We start from the raw sequence: 14,673 nt of genomic DNA, 5'->3' as shown, positions 1-14,673 counted from the left end.
ATGCTAGATTAAGTCCAATTTCACAGCCTATATTTCTGAAAACTTATGCATCAAATGTTGAAATTTGAAGAATCAATAAATTGTCTATGATAGTATTAGATTTGACTGGAAGGATACTAAGATGACATGAAAGTGACAAGTAGGTGAAACTCTTACCTCCAAAAAAATACAAGTCACTCACAATCAAAGCATAAACATCTGGATGTCCTCCTTGTGATCACCCTGAAATATCCCATTGTATTTTTACCCCCAGGTAAGAATGAGGGCTTGGAATTTATAACTCTCTTCAGAAAACTGAATGGGAAGGTGTTCCAGAAGTAGATGTTGCATAGCTCTTCACAATGGGGGTACATAGTAAAAACCAGAGGGCCCTTATTCTTGCATTCTTCTAGTAGAGAAGTATTTTCCCCTTGAAAACATTTCAGGCTTTTAGTACATTCATCCAAAGCAGGCGTTTTCACGAGGCAGTCTCATATACAAAACACTTTCAGAGCCGCTCAAAAGATGTCCCTGCCCAAAACAAATCCTGCCTTTCCCAGCTCCATGAGCTAAACTCCCACAGCCAGAGGCATTCCTTCCACCTTGTATAATGTAGGTACCCTTTGGAGACAGAATGCTTTATCTTAGCAGGCAGGTATAGTGTCGTGTGAGTGAATTTATCAGATCATTTTCTGAGAGCTGGTTGCTGAAAAAGGAAAGCACGAATGTTTGGAAAGGGGAACATAAAGAAGGAAGCTTAGGCCGAGGGCTCAGAAAAAAGGACAGAGAGGCACCAACAGCAAACGTTGCCTCTCTATCACTTAGGATTCTTTGGGCAGCAAGTGAAGAAGACCTAACTAAAAGTGGCTTAAGCAATAAGAAAAAAATGTATTTTCTCACATAGCAAAATGCCCTAAGAAGTAGCAGTCTTGAGATTGATTAATTTAGCATCTCAGAGTTCATCGGGGCCAACCTTTTTTTTTTCCATTTTCCATTCAGAGTGTCTTCTTAGGCTGGTTCCACTCATATACCCATTACAGTTGCCATCATTATGGATATTATATGCAGCTGACAATATTCAGAGAGAAAAATATGGAATAACACTTCCTTTTGTAAAGAACAAGAAAATATCTCTCAGAAATTCCCTAATATCTCATTGACCAGAATTGTGTGTCATATGGCATCACTTATCAAGAATAGAGTTAGCAGGATGGGCTTAGCATGACCAGCTGAGGCTGGACAAGGCCAACTTGACTAAAGCACATGGACACTCCAGGGAGGGCGAACAGTTAGGGTTCAGTAAGTAAGGAGGGAAGAGGATGTAGTTACTGAGCAGGTGCTCAACGCTGTCTGCCCTGACTTCCTGTGCAGCCTTCCTAGCGGTTGTCCAGCTAATTAAATTCAGTTATCGCGAAACACTGAGAGGCCAAGTGTCTCCTAAAGCAGCTATGCTTTTATTAATTTTGTTTTTAATGTCAGGTCTACTGGGTGATAACTGGATGTTTATGCGACTGTCTTAGTTATCTTTTCATTAGCTGCCAAGTAATATCTGATTATGAAAACTTTAGGCTATAAGCATATGGTTCTACCTGGGAATCACTTCTATAATTATTCAAAAGAGGGTTCAAGCTGTGTATTGGAGTAATCCAACAGAATTACCATAGTATTATAATGGGGAAAAAATGCATTTCTCTTGTTTTTCACCCAGGATTTCAAATATTTCACTAAGCAAAATATTTATTGTCCAGTTTTAAATTGTGGCCTTCCTTTAAAATTACCTAACTGCAAAAGTTCCTCACATAAATAGTGAGAAATCTGGGATTTAAAAATGTTTTATTAATCCTTTTATTTCATACAAATCTCCTTTTGCCTTAACTCCTAAGTTGTTTTTGTGATTTTTTAAAAGTTTATTGTTCCTCAGTTCTATTTTCGTCATGTGAACTGGTGACATATAGAAGACAATTATGAGAATCCATAATATATAATATGTCATCATAATATTCTCTTGCCAATAATCTGTCTGTGTGGAGTTATTTGTTCTATGTGCTTCCATTCATTTAGGCTCCTAATCAGTTCATTCAATCAAATAATTGTTTGGACTAATTATTTTCAAACAACTAATGCAATCAATGTCTCACATTGACTTTTATAGAAAAACTGTCTGATAGTGAATTGCATAATTCCATTTTCATAATTACGTCAGTAACCGTTCTGTTTTGCTGGCATTTAGAGGAGATTTGTACTTTGGTCATTGCTGAAGTATTTGCAGAAGACTCTGGGTGCTTCACATGTACTGCAAGCAACAAATACGGCACAGTGTCAAGCATCGCACAGCTGGATGTAAGAGGTAAGGGCTCTTTACATGTCAGAACAATTTAGACCATGACTTTGAGTATGGAAAGTTTATATTTTCCTTCTTACTGCTTTTCTTACAAAGCTACCTTGGCTCTCCTTTTAAAAATTGAATTATTGAATTATTGAGGAAAGTGTTCTTGAACAATATCCAATTTTCAATTTCTTGCTGCATTTATAACCACCACTACCACCCCAGTTGTCCTACTGTTATGTATTACACTCCCTAAGAAAACATCTCCTTGGTTTTATATAAACTACTAATATCCTTTCCAAAACAGTACTTAGATTTCTAGTTCAGCTTTTTTCCTGTATCCTCGCCATTCTTTAATGCCCCAGATTATGTTCTCTGTTTTTGACAAGCTTTTTCCCGCTTGCATAATCATCTGTTTGGACACATGCCCCAACTCGGGGTTACAACCTGATCTCAGTCTCATTGAGAAAGATAACAGCTGAGGTCCTATTGTTTCAGGAAATGAAGACCTCAGAAATAATGGGTCTCTTCACTCAGCCAACTCCGTCACCAACCTGGCTGTGATTGAGCAGCAGCCATCCCCACCCAACCCACAGCCCCCTTCTGTGGAACAACCCCCTAAACCCAAACTCGAAGGGGTTCTGGTGAACCACAACGAGCCCCGGTCCAGCTCAAGAATCGGGCTCCGAGTACACTTCAACCTTCCCGAAGATGACAAAGGAAGCGAAGCGTCTCCTGAGGGTGGCACCATGACTGCCCACCAGACCAGGCCTGACTCTTTCCTGGAGAGATTCAGTGTACAGCCAGCAAAACTCCCCGAGCCTTCGTCACCTGTCAAAGAGCCCCCACCAGTCCTGGCCAAACCTAAACTGTAAGTAAAAACTAGAATGGATAACCAAGTGCCTGAGAGCATCTGTGAGTCTTCCCTTCTTCAAAATGATGGAGCTGAAATTACAAAATGAGAAAATATGCTTTATTTTATTTTTAACATATTTTTATTGATTTCAGAGGGGAAGGGAGGGGGGTGGAGAGAAACATCAGTGATGAGAGTAGAATCATTGATAGGCTGTCTCCTGCACATCCCCTACTGGGGATGGAGCCCACAACCCGGTCATGTACCCTTGACCAGACTCAAGCTCGAGACCCTTTAGTCTGCAGGCCAACGCTTTAGCCACTGAGTCAAACCAGCTAGGGCAGAAAATATGCTTTAAATGTTTTAAAAACCATGCATCCTTACACCAATCTAAGTATACTATCACTATCATCCTTACTATTAATATTCCAGCTTCGCCAGAGACATGTTGCAATGTATGATGTTCATTCATAGTAAAGCAAACACAGAACATGATACTACTGTTATGTTCTGTTTGAGCCACACATCAAAATGATAAAAATTGACGAGACCGGTTTGGCTCAGTGGTGGAGCGTCAGTCTGCAGACTGAAAGGTCTCAGGTTCGATTCCGGTCAGGGGCATGTACGTTGGTTGCGGGCACATCCCCAGTGGGAGGTGTGCAAGAGGCAGCTGGTCGATGTTTCTCATCGCCGTTTCTAGCTCTCTATCTCTCTCCCTTCCTCTCTGTAAAAAAAATCAATAAAATATATATTTTTTTAAAAATGATAAAAATTATGTTTGTAATTATATAAATCTTTAAATATCAACATTAAAATCTGCAGTATCAGCACTCCTATCATGTGTTTCTCAGTGATGACAACAAGATGTTCATTGCAAGTAGTTCCTGTTGTTTCATTTTATATTCTTCTCACTACCACATCAGGCAGATTGCAGGGCATAAAATGAAATGTTATGTAATATGCCTCTTAGCAAGTCACATCCAGAATTACCGAAATCCACTTAAAAGAATAAGAGAGGAAGAGGATATTGTGGGGATCTATGCAGAAACAGCCAGGCCCCGCACAGAAAAGGCGAAGTGGGAGCTGGGATCACATGGTTAGTTCAGCCTCAGTCGCTTCTCACTCCCTGACTTCCGAAGTGCCTCCTTGTTTCCTCTTTGTGTATCTACTCCACTGTTATCTCTTTGAAGATTTATCAGTTTATGGCTTGGCCCATCATGGTGTGTCCCATTCTCCATCCCGATTTGTGTCAAGTTGCACTGCTAACTAACTCGTTCTCAACAGCTGGATTCCAAATACCAACATGGTCCAGCCTGGTCAAGCGCAGAGGACTTGTGTTTGGAGGGAGAAAGAGTCAAATGGATCACAGAACTGTGGGGCTTGGGTGGGAGTTCGTAGAGAAGGGGGCTGTGGGAACAATAACCCATACAATCTCCTTGAAAACTGCCTCCTATTACCCCGGGACTGTTTAGGAACTATTATGTATGTCAGATAGGATTAGATTTAGTTTCATGTTGCAGAAAACCCAAACTAACAGTAGGTTAAACACATGAGAGTTTGTTTTTCTCTTAAATTACGGAATCAGAGAAACTGTCTGTGGCTATGTTAAGAACCGAGCCTCCTATCTTTCTGCTCTGCCGTCTTTAGCACTGGCTACTTCTCTAGGTCCCCTCATGGTCCAGGTTGGTGGTGTGGTCATCATGTCTGCATTTCAAGCACCAGGAAGAGCAAATGGGTGGGTCTTTTTTTTTTTTTTTTTGAATTTTGAATTTTGAATTTTTAAAGAGAGGAAGGGAGAGGGATAGAAAGCTACAAACATCGATGAGAGAGAAACATCGACCAGCTGCCTCCTGCACACCCCCTACTGGGGATGTGCCCGCAACCAATGTACATGCCCTTGACCGGAATCGAACCTGGGACCTTTCAGTCCGCAGACCGACGCTCTATCCACTGAGCCAAACCGGTTTCGGCAAATGGGTGGGTCTTAATATCAAACTCTTTTTAAAAAGTCTGTTTCCCTGAATCAGTCAGTCTAAGAGCTACTGAATTAGAACTCTGGGGGTGGGGTCCAGAAACCTGTGTTGTTTTAACGAGAGCCCTGGAGAATTCTTGGGCCCACTAAAGCTTAAGAACCACTGACCAACACTTTAAAAGATAATGATAACTATGCCGGGGTCCTTTCCCAGGCCAATTGACTCTCTGGGCCATGGTGCCTAAATCAGTGAGGTTTGTTTGTCTTTTGAGCTCTCCAGGTGATTCTAATGTGCCGCCAGCGATGTTACCATTGCTGAGACCACAGCTAAGAGCTGATGGTGGAGACGGATTTACTCAGAATCAGTTATCCTAATCCAGTGGTTGGCAAACTGCAGCTCTGTTGACTAATGAGTTTGCCAACCACTGTCCTAATCAGTGATATGCTGGCCAATGTTTTAGTAATGGGCAGAGGCAGGGAAGCCCTGAGGGTAGCATTTATAAATTTCCTCCCACCGTGGCTGATTTCAAGCTACTAAAGAAGGATCATTGAACTGGGACCAGGGATGAGTTGTGGACAGAGCCACCTGGAGCTGGTTCCAGCACACGCTGCCCAAAGTTGTTGTTGCCAAAATTGCTTTCAAAAATACTGGATACAGTATCCCAAGTTTGTTTTGTTGTGTTTGTCATTGGCATTGTATCTTGACAGTTCAAAATCCCTGAGAAATTCTTTAGTGTTCCGAAGCATCCTTTTAATTCTGAACCTGATTTTCATTCTTACAAATCTTTAAATTGATATTTGTAGTTCAGAAACTAAAAAACATGCCCACCATTTATTGACCACTTATAAATTTGTCTTTTGTCATTTATTTATCAATTCTCACAACAAAATCAATATCTATTACTTTTCCTATTTAGTTAGGGGGAAATCGGGGTCAGCAAAGTCTAGAAATTTCCCAAAGCCACACAATAATGAGTGGCAGAGCCATGATTAGGACCTACGTCTCTCTGCCTGAAGAGCCCATATTCTTTTTTTTTATTTTTATTTTTATTTTATTTTTATTTTTTTTTTTAATAAGTTTTTATTTTTCATATTATTACAAATGTTCCTTCCTCCCCCCCCCCCACCATTGCTCTCCTCCATCAGGTTCCCACCCCACCCTCTGCCCTTTCCCCTCTCCCCATTGTCCTCATCCATAGGTGCACAGTTTATGTTCAGTCTCTTCCCACGCCCCCCTCTCCCCTTTTCCCCAAGAATCATCAGTTCACTCCCCTTCCATACCTCTGATTCTGTTATATTCAACAGTTAATATTGTTCATCAGATTTTTTTAATTTCCTTGGTTTTTAGATTCACTTGTTGATAATTACGTATTTGTTGTTCATAATTTTTATCTTTGTTTACTTTCTCTTCTGAAAGAACCCCCTTCAGCAATTCATATAATTCTGGTTTGGTGGTGATGAACTCCTTTAGCTTTTTTTTATTAGTGAAGCTCTTTATCTGGCCTTCGATTCTGAGTGATAGCTTTGCTGGGTAGCTTATTTTTGGCTGTAGGTTCTTGCTATTCATCACCTTGAATATTTCTTGCCATTCCCTTCTGGCCTGCATGGTTTCTGTTGAGAAGTCAGCTGACAATCGTATAGGTGCTCCTTTATAAGTCACTTCCTTCTTTGCTCTTGCTTCTTTTAATATTCTCTCTTTATCTTTTGCTCTTGGAATTTTAATAATGATGTGTCTCGGTGTGGTCCTCTTTGGATTCCTTTTGTTTGGAGTTCTGTGCGCTTCCTGGACTTGTAAGTCAAATTCTTTCACCAGGTGGGGGAAGTTTTCTGTCACTATTTCTTTCAGTATGTTTTCGATATCTTGCTCTCTCTCATCTTCTGGAACCCCCATAATTCTGATGTTGGTTCGCTTGAAGTTGTCCCAGAGGTTTCTTACATTATCTTCAATATTCTGGATTCTCTTGCCTTCTAGCTTCTGGGGAGGAGTGTCTTCTGGCTCTTTATGTTCCAAATCTTTGACTTGATTCTTGCGATCTTCCCTTCTGTTTTTAGGACTCTGTAGAATATTTTTTATTTCAGACAATGTATTCTTTATTTCTTGTTGATCCCTTATCATTTCTTGTTGACTCCTTATTAATTCTAGTTGATCTCTTTTCATATCCTCATAGGCCTTATCCATCTTTTCTAGGAAATTCTTGAAAAACCTTATAAGCGTAGATTTGAACTCTATATCCAGACGCTTTTTGTCCTCCATTTCTTTCGTTTGTGATCTATTTTGTTGTCGCATTTCGCAGTTACAGATGGGACGGGGTTTCAGGGTGGAGCCTGCAGCTTTGGCTTCCGTCAGCCCCGCCCTATGCGGGTCCTTCAGTGCTCGCTGCGGTGCCTCTGAGAGAAAGGTGCCCTCGATTTTCGCCTGCTGCCAAACAGTCTATGCTCTCCCCCAATGAGCCCGGTATTGGGGTTCAGTTCAGTTGGAAGTGGAGTTGGAGGTGGCGTTCACAGCAGTCTGGAGCCCCAGTCTCCTTCCCGTCAGGGCAATCCCGCGGCACAGCCGACCGTCCCTTCTCTGGGGGCAGTGTGCGCGCCTCCGGGACCTCCTTTCTCCGCTCCCCCGGGGTTCCGCTTTACAGCCCAGCTCCCTATGGGTGAGCCTGGGTCCCCGGGGTCTGGCCCAGAACTGGGGTTCAGAGCAGTCAGGGGCCCAGCACAGTCGGAGTTTTCTCTCCTTCCCGCTTGGGAACGCCCGCCAGGCACTCGGCCTCCCTCCTCTCCGGCTCCGTCCTCTCCGCGCCGCGTGTCTCCGTACCTTAGGCTTTTACAGCTCCTCCGCTCTTCCTTCTGGTTTTCTCCTTGCTTCTTGTTGTAGGATTTCCAGTCAGTCGACTTTCCTGTAGTTCTGGGTAATGTCCATTTTATATTTTAGTTGTATTTTATTAAAATTGTTGTGTGCGGCTGCGGCTAGTTGCCTACCCGAGCAGCCATCTTGGATTCCCCCCAAGAGCCCATATTCTTGAGCATAATGCTTAAGTTGTGGCAAAAGAAGAGATATTTTCAAGTAACCCAAGAAAATTGATAAATCTACAGGAAGAAAGCTGAGGTATAAAGCTGATTTCAGAAATCCTTACAGCAACAATAAATGAGCAACTGAGCTTATAGCAATTTATGGCAGGCTGTTAGTTTGAAATAGACAGGTTACTCAGGATTTTAGAACTGGTGTGCTTTATAATTAAACTTCCCTCCCTTTATTTTTTTCATTAATGCTATACCTTAATTAGTAAATATAAGTGAATTTCATATATTATCTGTAAATAACCACTGTTGATTTGTGTTACATGTACATATAGTAAGATTTTTGAGCCCTGAATAACTCATACTATCTAAGGCATATTTATATCTCCTACAGTACTTAGCAAACTAGACACATAGAAGATTCAATAAAAGTCCATCAAACAATGGACTTGTCTTAATGTAATGAATGAGCAAATCCAAACAGCTCTTTTAAATCCCCTCTGGACAAGATAGAGTTTAATAAAATGGGGGGGAGGAGGGAGAAATACTGTTTCTCCCTACAAAAAGAGACATTACTCTCAAATGAATTTTTCTAGACTCTTAGATAATCAAAACAATTTGACACTATATTTCATATATCATTAAGGTTTAAACCCACCTCTGTAATCTAATATACTGCATTGAATGATAAGTACTAACATGCTATTTGAATATTAAAGTAAAAACAACTGGTTCTTAGTTTTCTTTTCTTTTTCTTAATATATTTTATTGATTTTTTACAGAGAGGAAGGGAGAGGAGAGAGATAGAGAGCTAGAAACATCGATGAAAGAAAAATATTGACCAGCTGCCTCCTGCACACCCCACACCAGGGATGTTCCCGCAACCAATGTACATGACCGGAATCGAACCTGGGACCTTCCAGTCCACAGACCGACGACACTCTATCCACTGAGCCAAACCGGTTTTGGAGGTTATTAGTTTTCATTCAGTGGGAACTAACGAAAAAGAAAAATCAATAAATACCAAATGACTTCCTGGCCTCTTTTTATCACCCTTATCTTTCGAGATTACTTCCTTTTCATTTACTATTTTTTTCTATACCCTTAGCCATAATAAAATACTTATGCAAAGTCATCAGATTAATTTTTCTCAGAGTGCAATACAAGCATGTCCTGAAAGCTATGTAGCATTGTGTTTATGCTATAGCAGCCACAGAATGTGACCTGCGAATATGTGGTTCACCGAAAATGTAAAGGTTCTGTATTTTTATGTCATTGATAAAGTCAACACCAGCAGAATCAATGCTAATTGTACATATTTTTTCCTAAGGATAGCCTCACAAAAATATTTCTATTTCTCCTCATTTCTGAATCTTCCACCTATTGTGAAACAAAAAGGTTTAATTAATATTTAATTGTATGAATTTATTCTCCCAGTTTAAAAGCTCACTTCTTAAGAGGAGAAGAAAGTTACCATGGCAAGTGCCTAATACTCCTGATTTCTTAGTTTAACTCAAGACAAAGCTTTCATAGATGAACAAAGGATTGCACAGTGTGTGGCATCTGACAGCAGTAATGAAAAGTGGAGATGGGTCTGCATTTTGTAAAGTTACTTTTCCATATATTAGGTAACATAAACATTAATGAAGGAAAGGAAAAAGTTAAACTCCAAGAATTAAGGAAAATCAAGGTTTGCCCTGGCTGGTGTGGCTCAGTTGGTTAGGCATTGACCTGTGCTCCAAAAGGTTGCAGGTTTGATTCCCAGATGGGGCACATGATCAAGTTGCAGGATCAATGCCAGGGGGAGGGATGAGGAGGGTGGAGCATGCAGGAGGCAGCCGGTTGATGTTTTGCTTTCACATCAATGTTTCTCTCTCTAAACAATTTAAAAATCTTTAAATTTTTTTAAAAATAAAGAAAAATCAAGATTTGGAGAACCTTCTGGTTCAACATAACTGCTGTTGGTGTTGACTTTCTTGATGGTAAGCAAATACAAAACCTTTCATTTTTAATAGGCCTCCTATTTGACAGATCACCTTCTGTGTTTCAGAAGCATCCTATATGTCCAAAAAGCATAAAACCACGTGGCCTTGGGGCACTGCACTCTCATTTGTGGATCTTCCTATGGTCATGCATTTAGGAATAGAGTCTCTAATCAGCAAAGTTGGACAGCCCTGACAACTTTCTGCATGTATGACTTTTAGACATCTTTGTTCTTTAAAAATAACTGGCTTACTAAGAGGAGTGAAATAGGCTGTGGGATTGAGGCAAGTCGTGTCATGCTTCTGTGACTCGGGCTCCTATAAATGAAGAGACTGCCCCCAGTCTGACTTACTTTTGTTTAGGAGCAAAACAAATCTAAGTCCATGTTTATAATTAGACTTTGACAAACCATAAACTTTTATAGGGGGGGTCATATAATTCATCCTTTAAACCATGACATTTTTTAGACTGGAAGAAACTATTAATAAGTAAGCTAGGAAAATAGGCACAAACCAGAACAGTCTAGGCTGAATGGGGACAAAGGGTCACCTTTCCTATACAGCACTGTTGTCAAGGGAGGATGAGAAACATTGAGACTCGCAGGTTTGCTCTCAAAGGAGGCAGAGTGAAGGATACAGCAGCGTGCTGGCTCAGAGAATGCAGTCCCTTGGGCGACTCACCTCAGCGTGTAGCCCGGTGCTTCCGGTCTCAAAGCTGAAATACTGTCTGTTCACCCCAGGCCCTTGAGCACTCCCAGCAAGAGGACCATTGTTTCTGTGTCTTTTTTCTAATTTATAAACATTGCCATCGGGCTGCTGGGTTGCGCCACTCCAGGGTCAGTCACCACACAGAGAATACAATATGCATGATGCCTCGGGGGTTATGTATCGCACTGGCCTTTCTCCTTCTTCAGGACCATAAAACAGATCTAGAAAGGAGAGACAACCCACAAGGAATTGATCCGCTGATTTCTGGCGGCTCCTGTTGTCTGTGGACAATCCCGCAGGACATGCCCTGTGATGATCTCTCTTCTCTCCCTCTCTCTTGTGCAGCGACTCCAGCCAGCTCCAGCAGCTTCACAACCAGGTCCTGCTGGAACAGCAGCAGCTGCAGAACCCATCTCCTTCGTCTCCTAAGGAGTTTCCCTTCCACATGAGCGTTTTGAACTCCGTTGCTTCCCCAGCAGGGACATCGCCCAGCAGGCCGGTGAAGAGCCCCTCATCGCAGTCGTTCAGCCTGGCCCGGCCCAAGCACTTCTTCCCCTCCGCCAACGCCTCCACGGCAGCCGCGGCCCGTTCCAGCTCCCCGGTGTTCACCCTGAGCAGCACTCCTCAGACCATGCAGAGGACCGTGAGCAAAGAGAGCCTCTTAGTGTCTCACCCCTTCGTGCAGACCAAATCTCTAGGAGGAGTTCCCGTCCACAACGAGCCAGCCCCTCCTCCAGGTCCAGCAGAGCCGGCACAACCGCCTCTCTCCTTTCCCATCGCCGGCAGACACCAGTTTCAGCCCCGCTGTGTGTCTCCAAGTCCCGTCTCCCCCACCAGCCGGATTGAGAACCCAGTGGCTTTCCTCAGCTCCGTCCTGCCTTCTCTCCCTGCTATCCCACCCACCAATGCCATGGGGCTGCCCAGAAGCGCACCATCCACGTAAGTGTCCCTGAGGTTTCTCCACGTTAAAAGGTGTCCGTTAGGAAGGGACGCATACAAAGCAGCTTGGTCTGGGCCAGGACTCTCATTGAGTGGATTCATGAATAATCCTGTTTATTAGACCCAACAGGGATAGTGAGCACCTTAAGGCAAAGGGCATGATCCATTTAAATAATTTTTGTAATCAAAATGTTGAAAAACACTTCTACCAGCACAGATGCTCTGTGCAGTGCCCCACCTCTGCACACAACGACTCCTGCTGTCTTGTTGCCATCTTAACCACACTGATTTCTGGACCTTTCTACTCTGACCAGTGCTTTTCACAGGTGTGTTGGGTGTGAATTTATTTTACAGGCCATCCCAGGGACTAATGAAGAAAAATGCAAAGTCTCCCCAGCCAATGAACGATGATCACATTCGTGAAGCTAAGAATGCAGTGATTCAAGACTTGGGGAAAAAGATAAATTTCAGTGATGTCAGATCCAACCAGCAGGTAAGATTGGTGGGTTCAGGTGGTTTGTTTCAATGTGAGGAAAATAATTTTGCTTCATTCAGACCTTCTTCGGGTGCCCAGGTCATCTTCATTTGCTTAGGCATCAAGTAGGACAAGAGTCCAGCTTTCTGGATCTGAAACTTTCAAACTGAAACATCCCCCCAAGCAAATGCATACTTTTCAAAAGAAATCACATGCTCAGTGAGGTTAACCGAAGGTCACTTAGTAAACTCCATCCACGTGGATCTCAAGTTCTTGATTACCACGTAGTTAACTCCGTTTACCTTTTTACAAGTGTTTACCTGAAACAGAACATGTCAAGGCAGGAGAGAGAGACTAGATGGTCTGTGGCCCATTCGAGCAATCCTCAGCTTGGTTTTGACAGACACCATCACATCTTTGAGACAGTTCAATATCTGAGCTTGAGATGCTCTAGACTTTAAGGAGCTGGGTTCAAGCTTCTTTTTTTCTGACTCCTTCAATCCAATGTGCCTGGAGGTCTGCTCACCATTTCCTCTCAATCTTTGCAATTGTTGAAACGTGTGAAGCAGCCATTAGGCAATATCCTGCGGTTCAATCTGTACAAATCCTTGCTTACTACCGATAGTAAGTGTTTACACTAAAGGAGGAAGAGGAAAGCCATATGTGATCATCAAATAAAAGAAAGATAGACTGTTTTCTTATTCCAGTCATTTATTTTTGCATTTATAAGGTGATGTGTTGTTTTTTTTAATGCAGGTTTACATTTTTAATAACCTAACTCTTGATTTATTTGCCAACATGGGAATTGATAGAATCTACTTTGAAATAAAGCATACAATTTCAATCAAAACCATATGCCAAATATTGTGGAATTTGTGGCATAAGTGCTGGAAACAAGGCTGGAAGGGAGGGTCCAGTTCCCCCTGACCATATGCTGTTTTCCTTTCCTTTTCTGTCTCTTATTTCCAGTGGACCCAGGGATGTACAATATTTTATAATTGTGTTATATGTTGGGCAATTTTTACTGGGTGGATGCTTTTGAAAATGTACTTTCATTATTAAATCCCACATATGAGTAAAATCACGTGGTTATTGACTTTTTCCATCTGACTTATTTTGCTTAACATGATATTCTCAAGATCCACCCATGTTGTCACAATGGCAGTATCCCATCTTTTCTTATAGCTGAGTAGAATTCCATTGTATATATGTACCACATCTTCTTTGTCCAATCCTCTATTGAAGGACACTTCAGTTGTTTCCATGTCTTGGCCACTGTGAATAGTTATAATGAACATTTGAATAAATGTTTTCAATTTTTTCAGATAGATACCCAGAAGAGGGATTGGTGGGTCATATGATAACTCTTGCCTTAATGTTTTAAAGAATCTCTATACTGTTTTCCAAAGTGGCTGTCCCAGTTTATATTCCCACCAACAGTGAAGGACAGTTCCTTTTTCTCCTCAACCTCTCAAACAGTTGTCATTGCTTATCTAGTTGCTAATAGCCATTCTCACAGGTGTGAGGTAGTATCTTATTGTAGTTGGATTTGCATTTCCCTAATAGCTAGTGAAGAGCATCTTCTCATATATGTTGGCCATCTGTCTGTCTTCTTGGGAGAAGTGTCCATACAGGTCCTCTGCCCAATTTTAATTGGATTGTTTGTTTTTTGTTATTGAGTTGTATGAGTTATTTATATATTTTGAATATTAATGCTTTATCAGAAGTGTTGTTTACAAATATCTCCTGCCATTCGGTTGGTTGCCTTTTTGTTTTGTTGCCGGTTTCTTTTGCTGTGTGGAAGCTTTTTCGTCTGATTTAGTCCCACTCTCTTGCTTTTGCTTTTACTTCCTTTGTCTTTGAGGTCAAATTAATAAGACACTCTCTAAAACTAAGTCCATTAGTTTAGTACCTATATTTTCTCCTATGTAACTTATTATTTCAGGTCTGATATTTAGGTATTGATCCATTTTTATTTAATTTTTATGTATGGAGACAAATAGCAGTCTAGTTTTATTCTCTTGCATATGGCTTTCCAATTTTCCCAGCACCATTTATTGAAGAGGCTTCTTTTCGCCATTCTCTATTTTTGGCTCCTTTATCACAAATTATTTGCCCTTATATGTGGGTTTATTTCTGGGCTCTCAATTATTTTAATATTTTAAAAATAATTCACTGAGTGTTCTATTCTCACCATCCCCCAATTTGTAGTATTGGTAAAACAAATATTTAACCAGTATGTATGCATTTTTAGTATAACAACATATGCATATTTTCATCATATTGCTTCTGTAGTCCCTTGTGTTAAATCCCCAATTCAAACATTTTAAATTCTGTAAAATCAGGCCGCATCTTGATAAAATCATCAGAACAAATTCCGGATTCCTCAAAGATGTGGTAGAGTTGGAACAAGTGCTTGCCCCCATG

The 14,673-nt window shown here is 41.3% G+C and overlaps 1 protein-coding gene across 3 annotated transcripts in view; it reads left to right on the top strand.

The window, feature by feature from the left end:
* The window catches only part of MYPN (myopalladin), an 88,837-nt gene that overhangs the window by 56,717 nt on the left and 17,447 nt on the right, over positions 1–14,673 (top strand). For all 3 annotated transcript variants that reach the window (XM_084904240.1, XM_084904241.1, XM_084904239.1), the window contains 4 exons: positions 2,210–2,326; positions 2,804–3,176; positions 11,178–11,771; positions 12,126–12,264. In XM_084904240.1, coding sequence (XP_084760366.1) covers positions 2,210–2,326; positions 2,804–3,176; positions 11,178–11,771; positions 12,126–12,264 — 1,223 coding nt within the window. The remainder of the gene's footprint in view (positions 1–2,209; positions 2,327–2,803; positions 3,177–11,177; positions 11,772–12,125; positions 12,265–14,673) is intronic.

This window comes from Pipistrellus hanaki (assembly GCF_964339955.1).
Source record: "Pipistrellus hanaki genome assembly, chromosome: 14".
NCBI classification, from domain to species: domain Eukaryota; kingdom Metazoa; phylum Chordata; class Mammalia; order Chiroptera; family Vespertilionidae; genus Pipistrellus; species Pipistrellus hanaki.
Note: the sequence above shows the minus strand (reverse complement) of the source record. Positions and strands in the feature narration are given on the sequence as shown.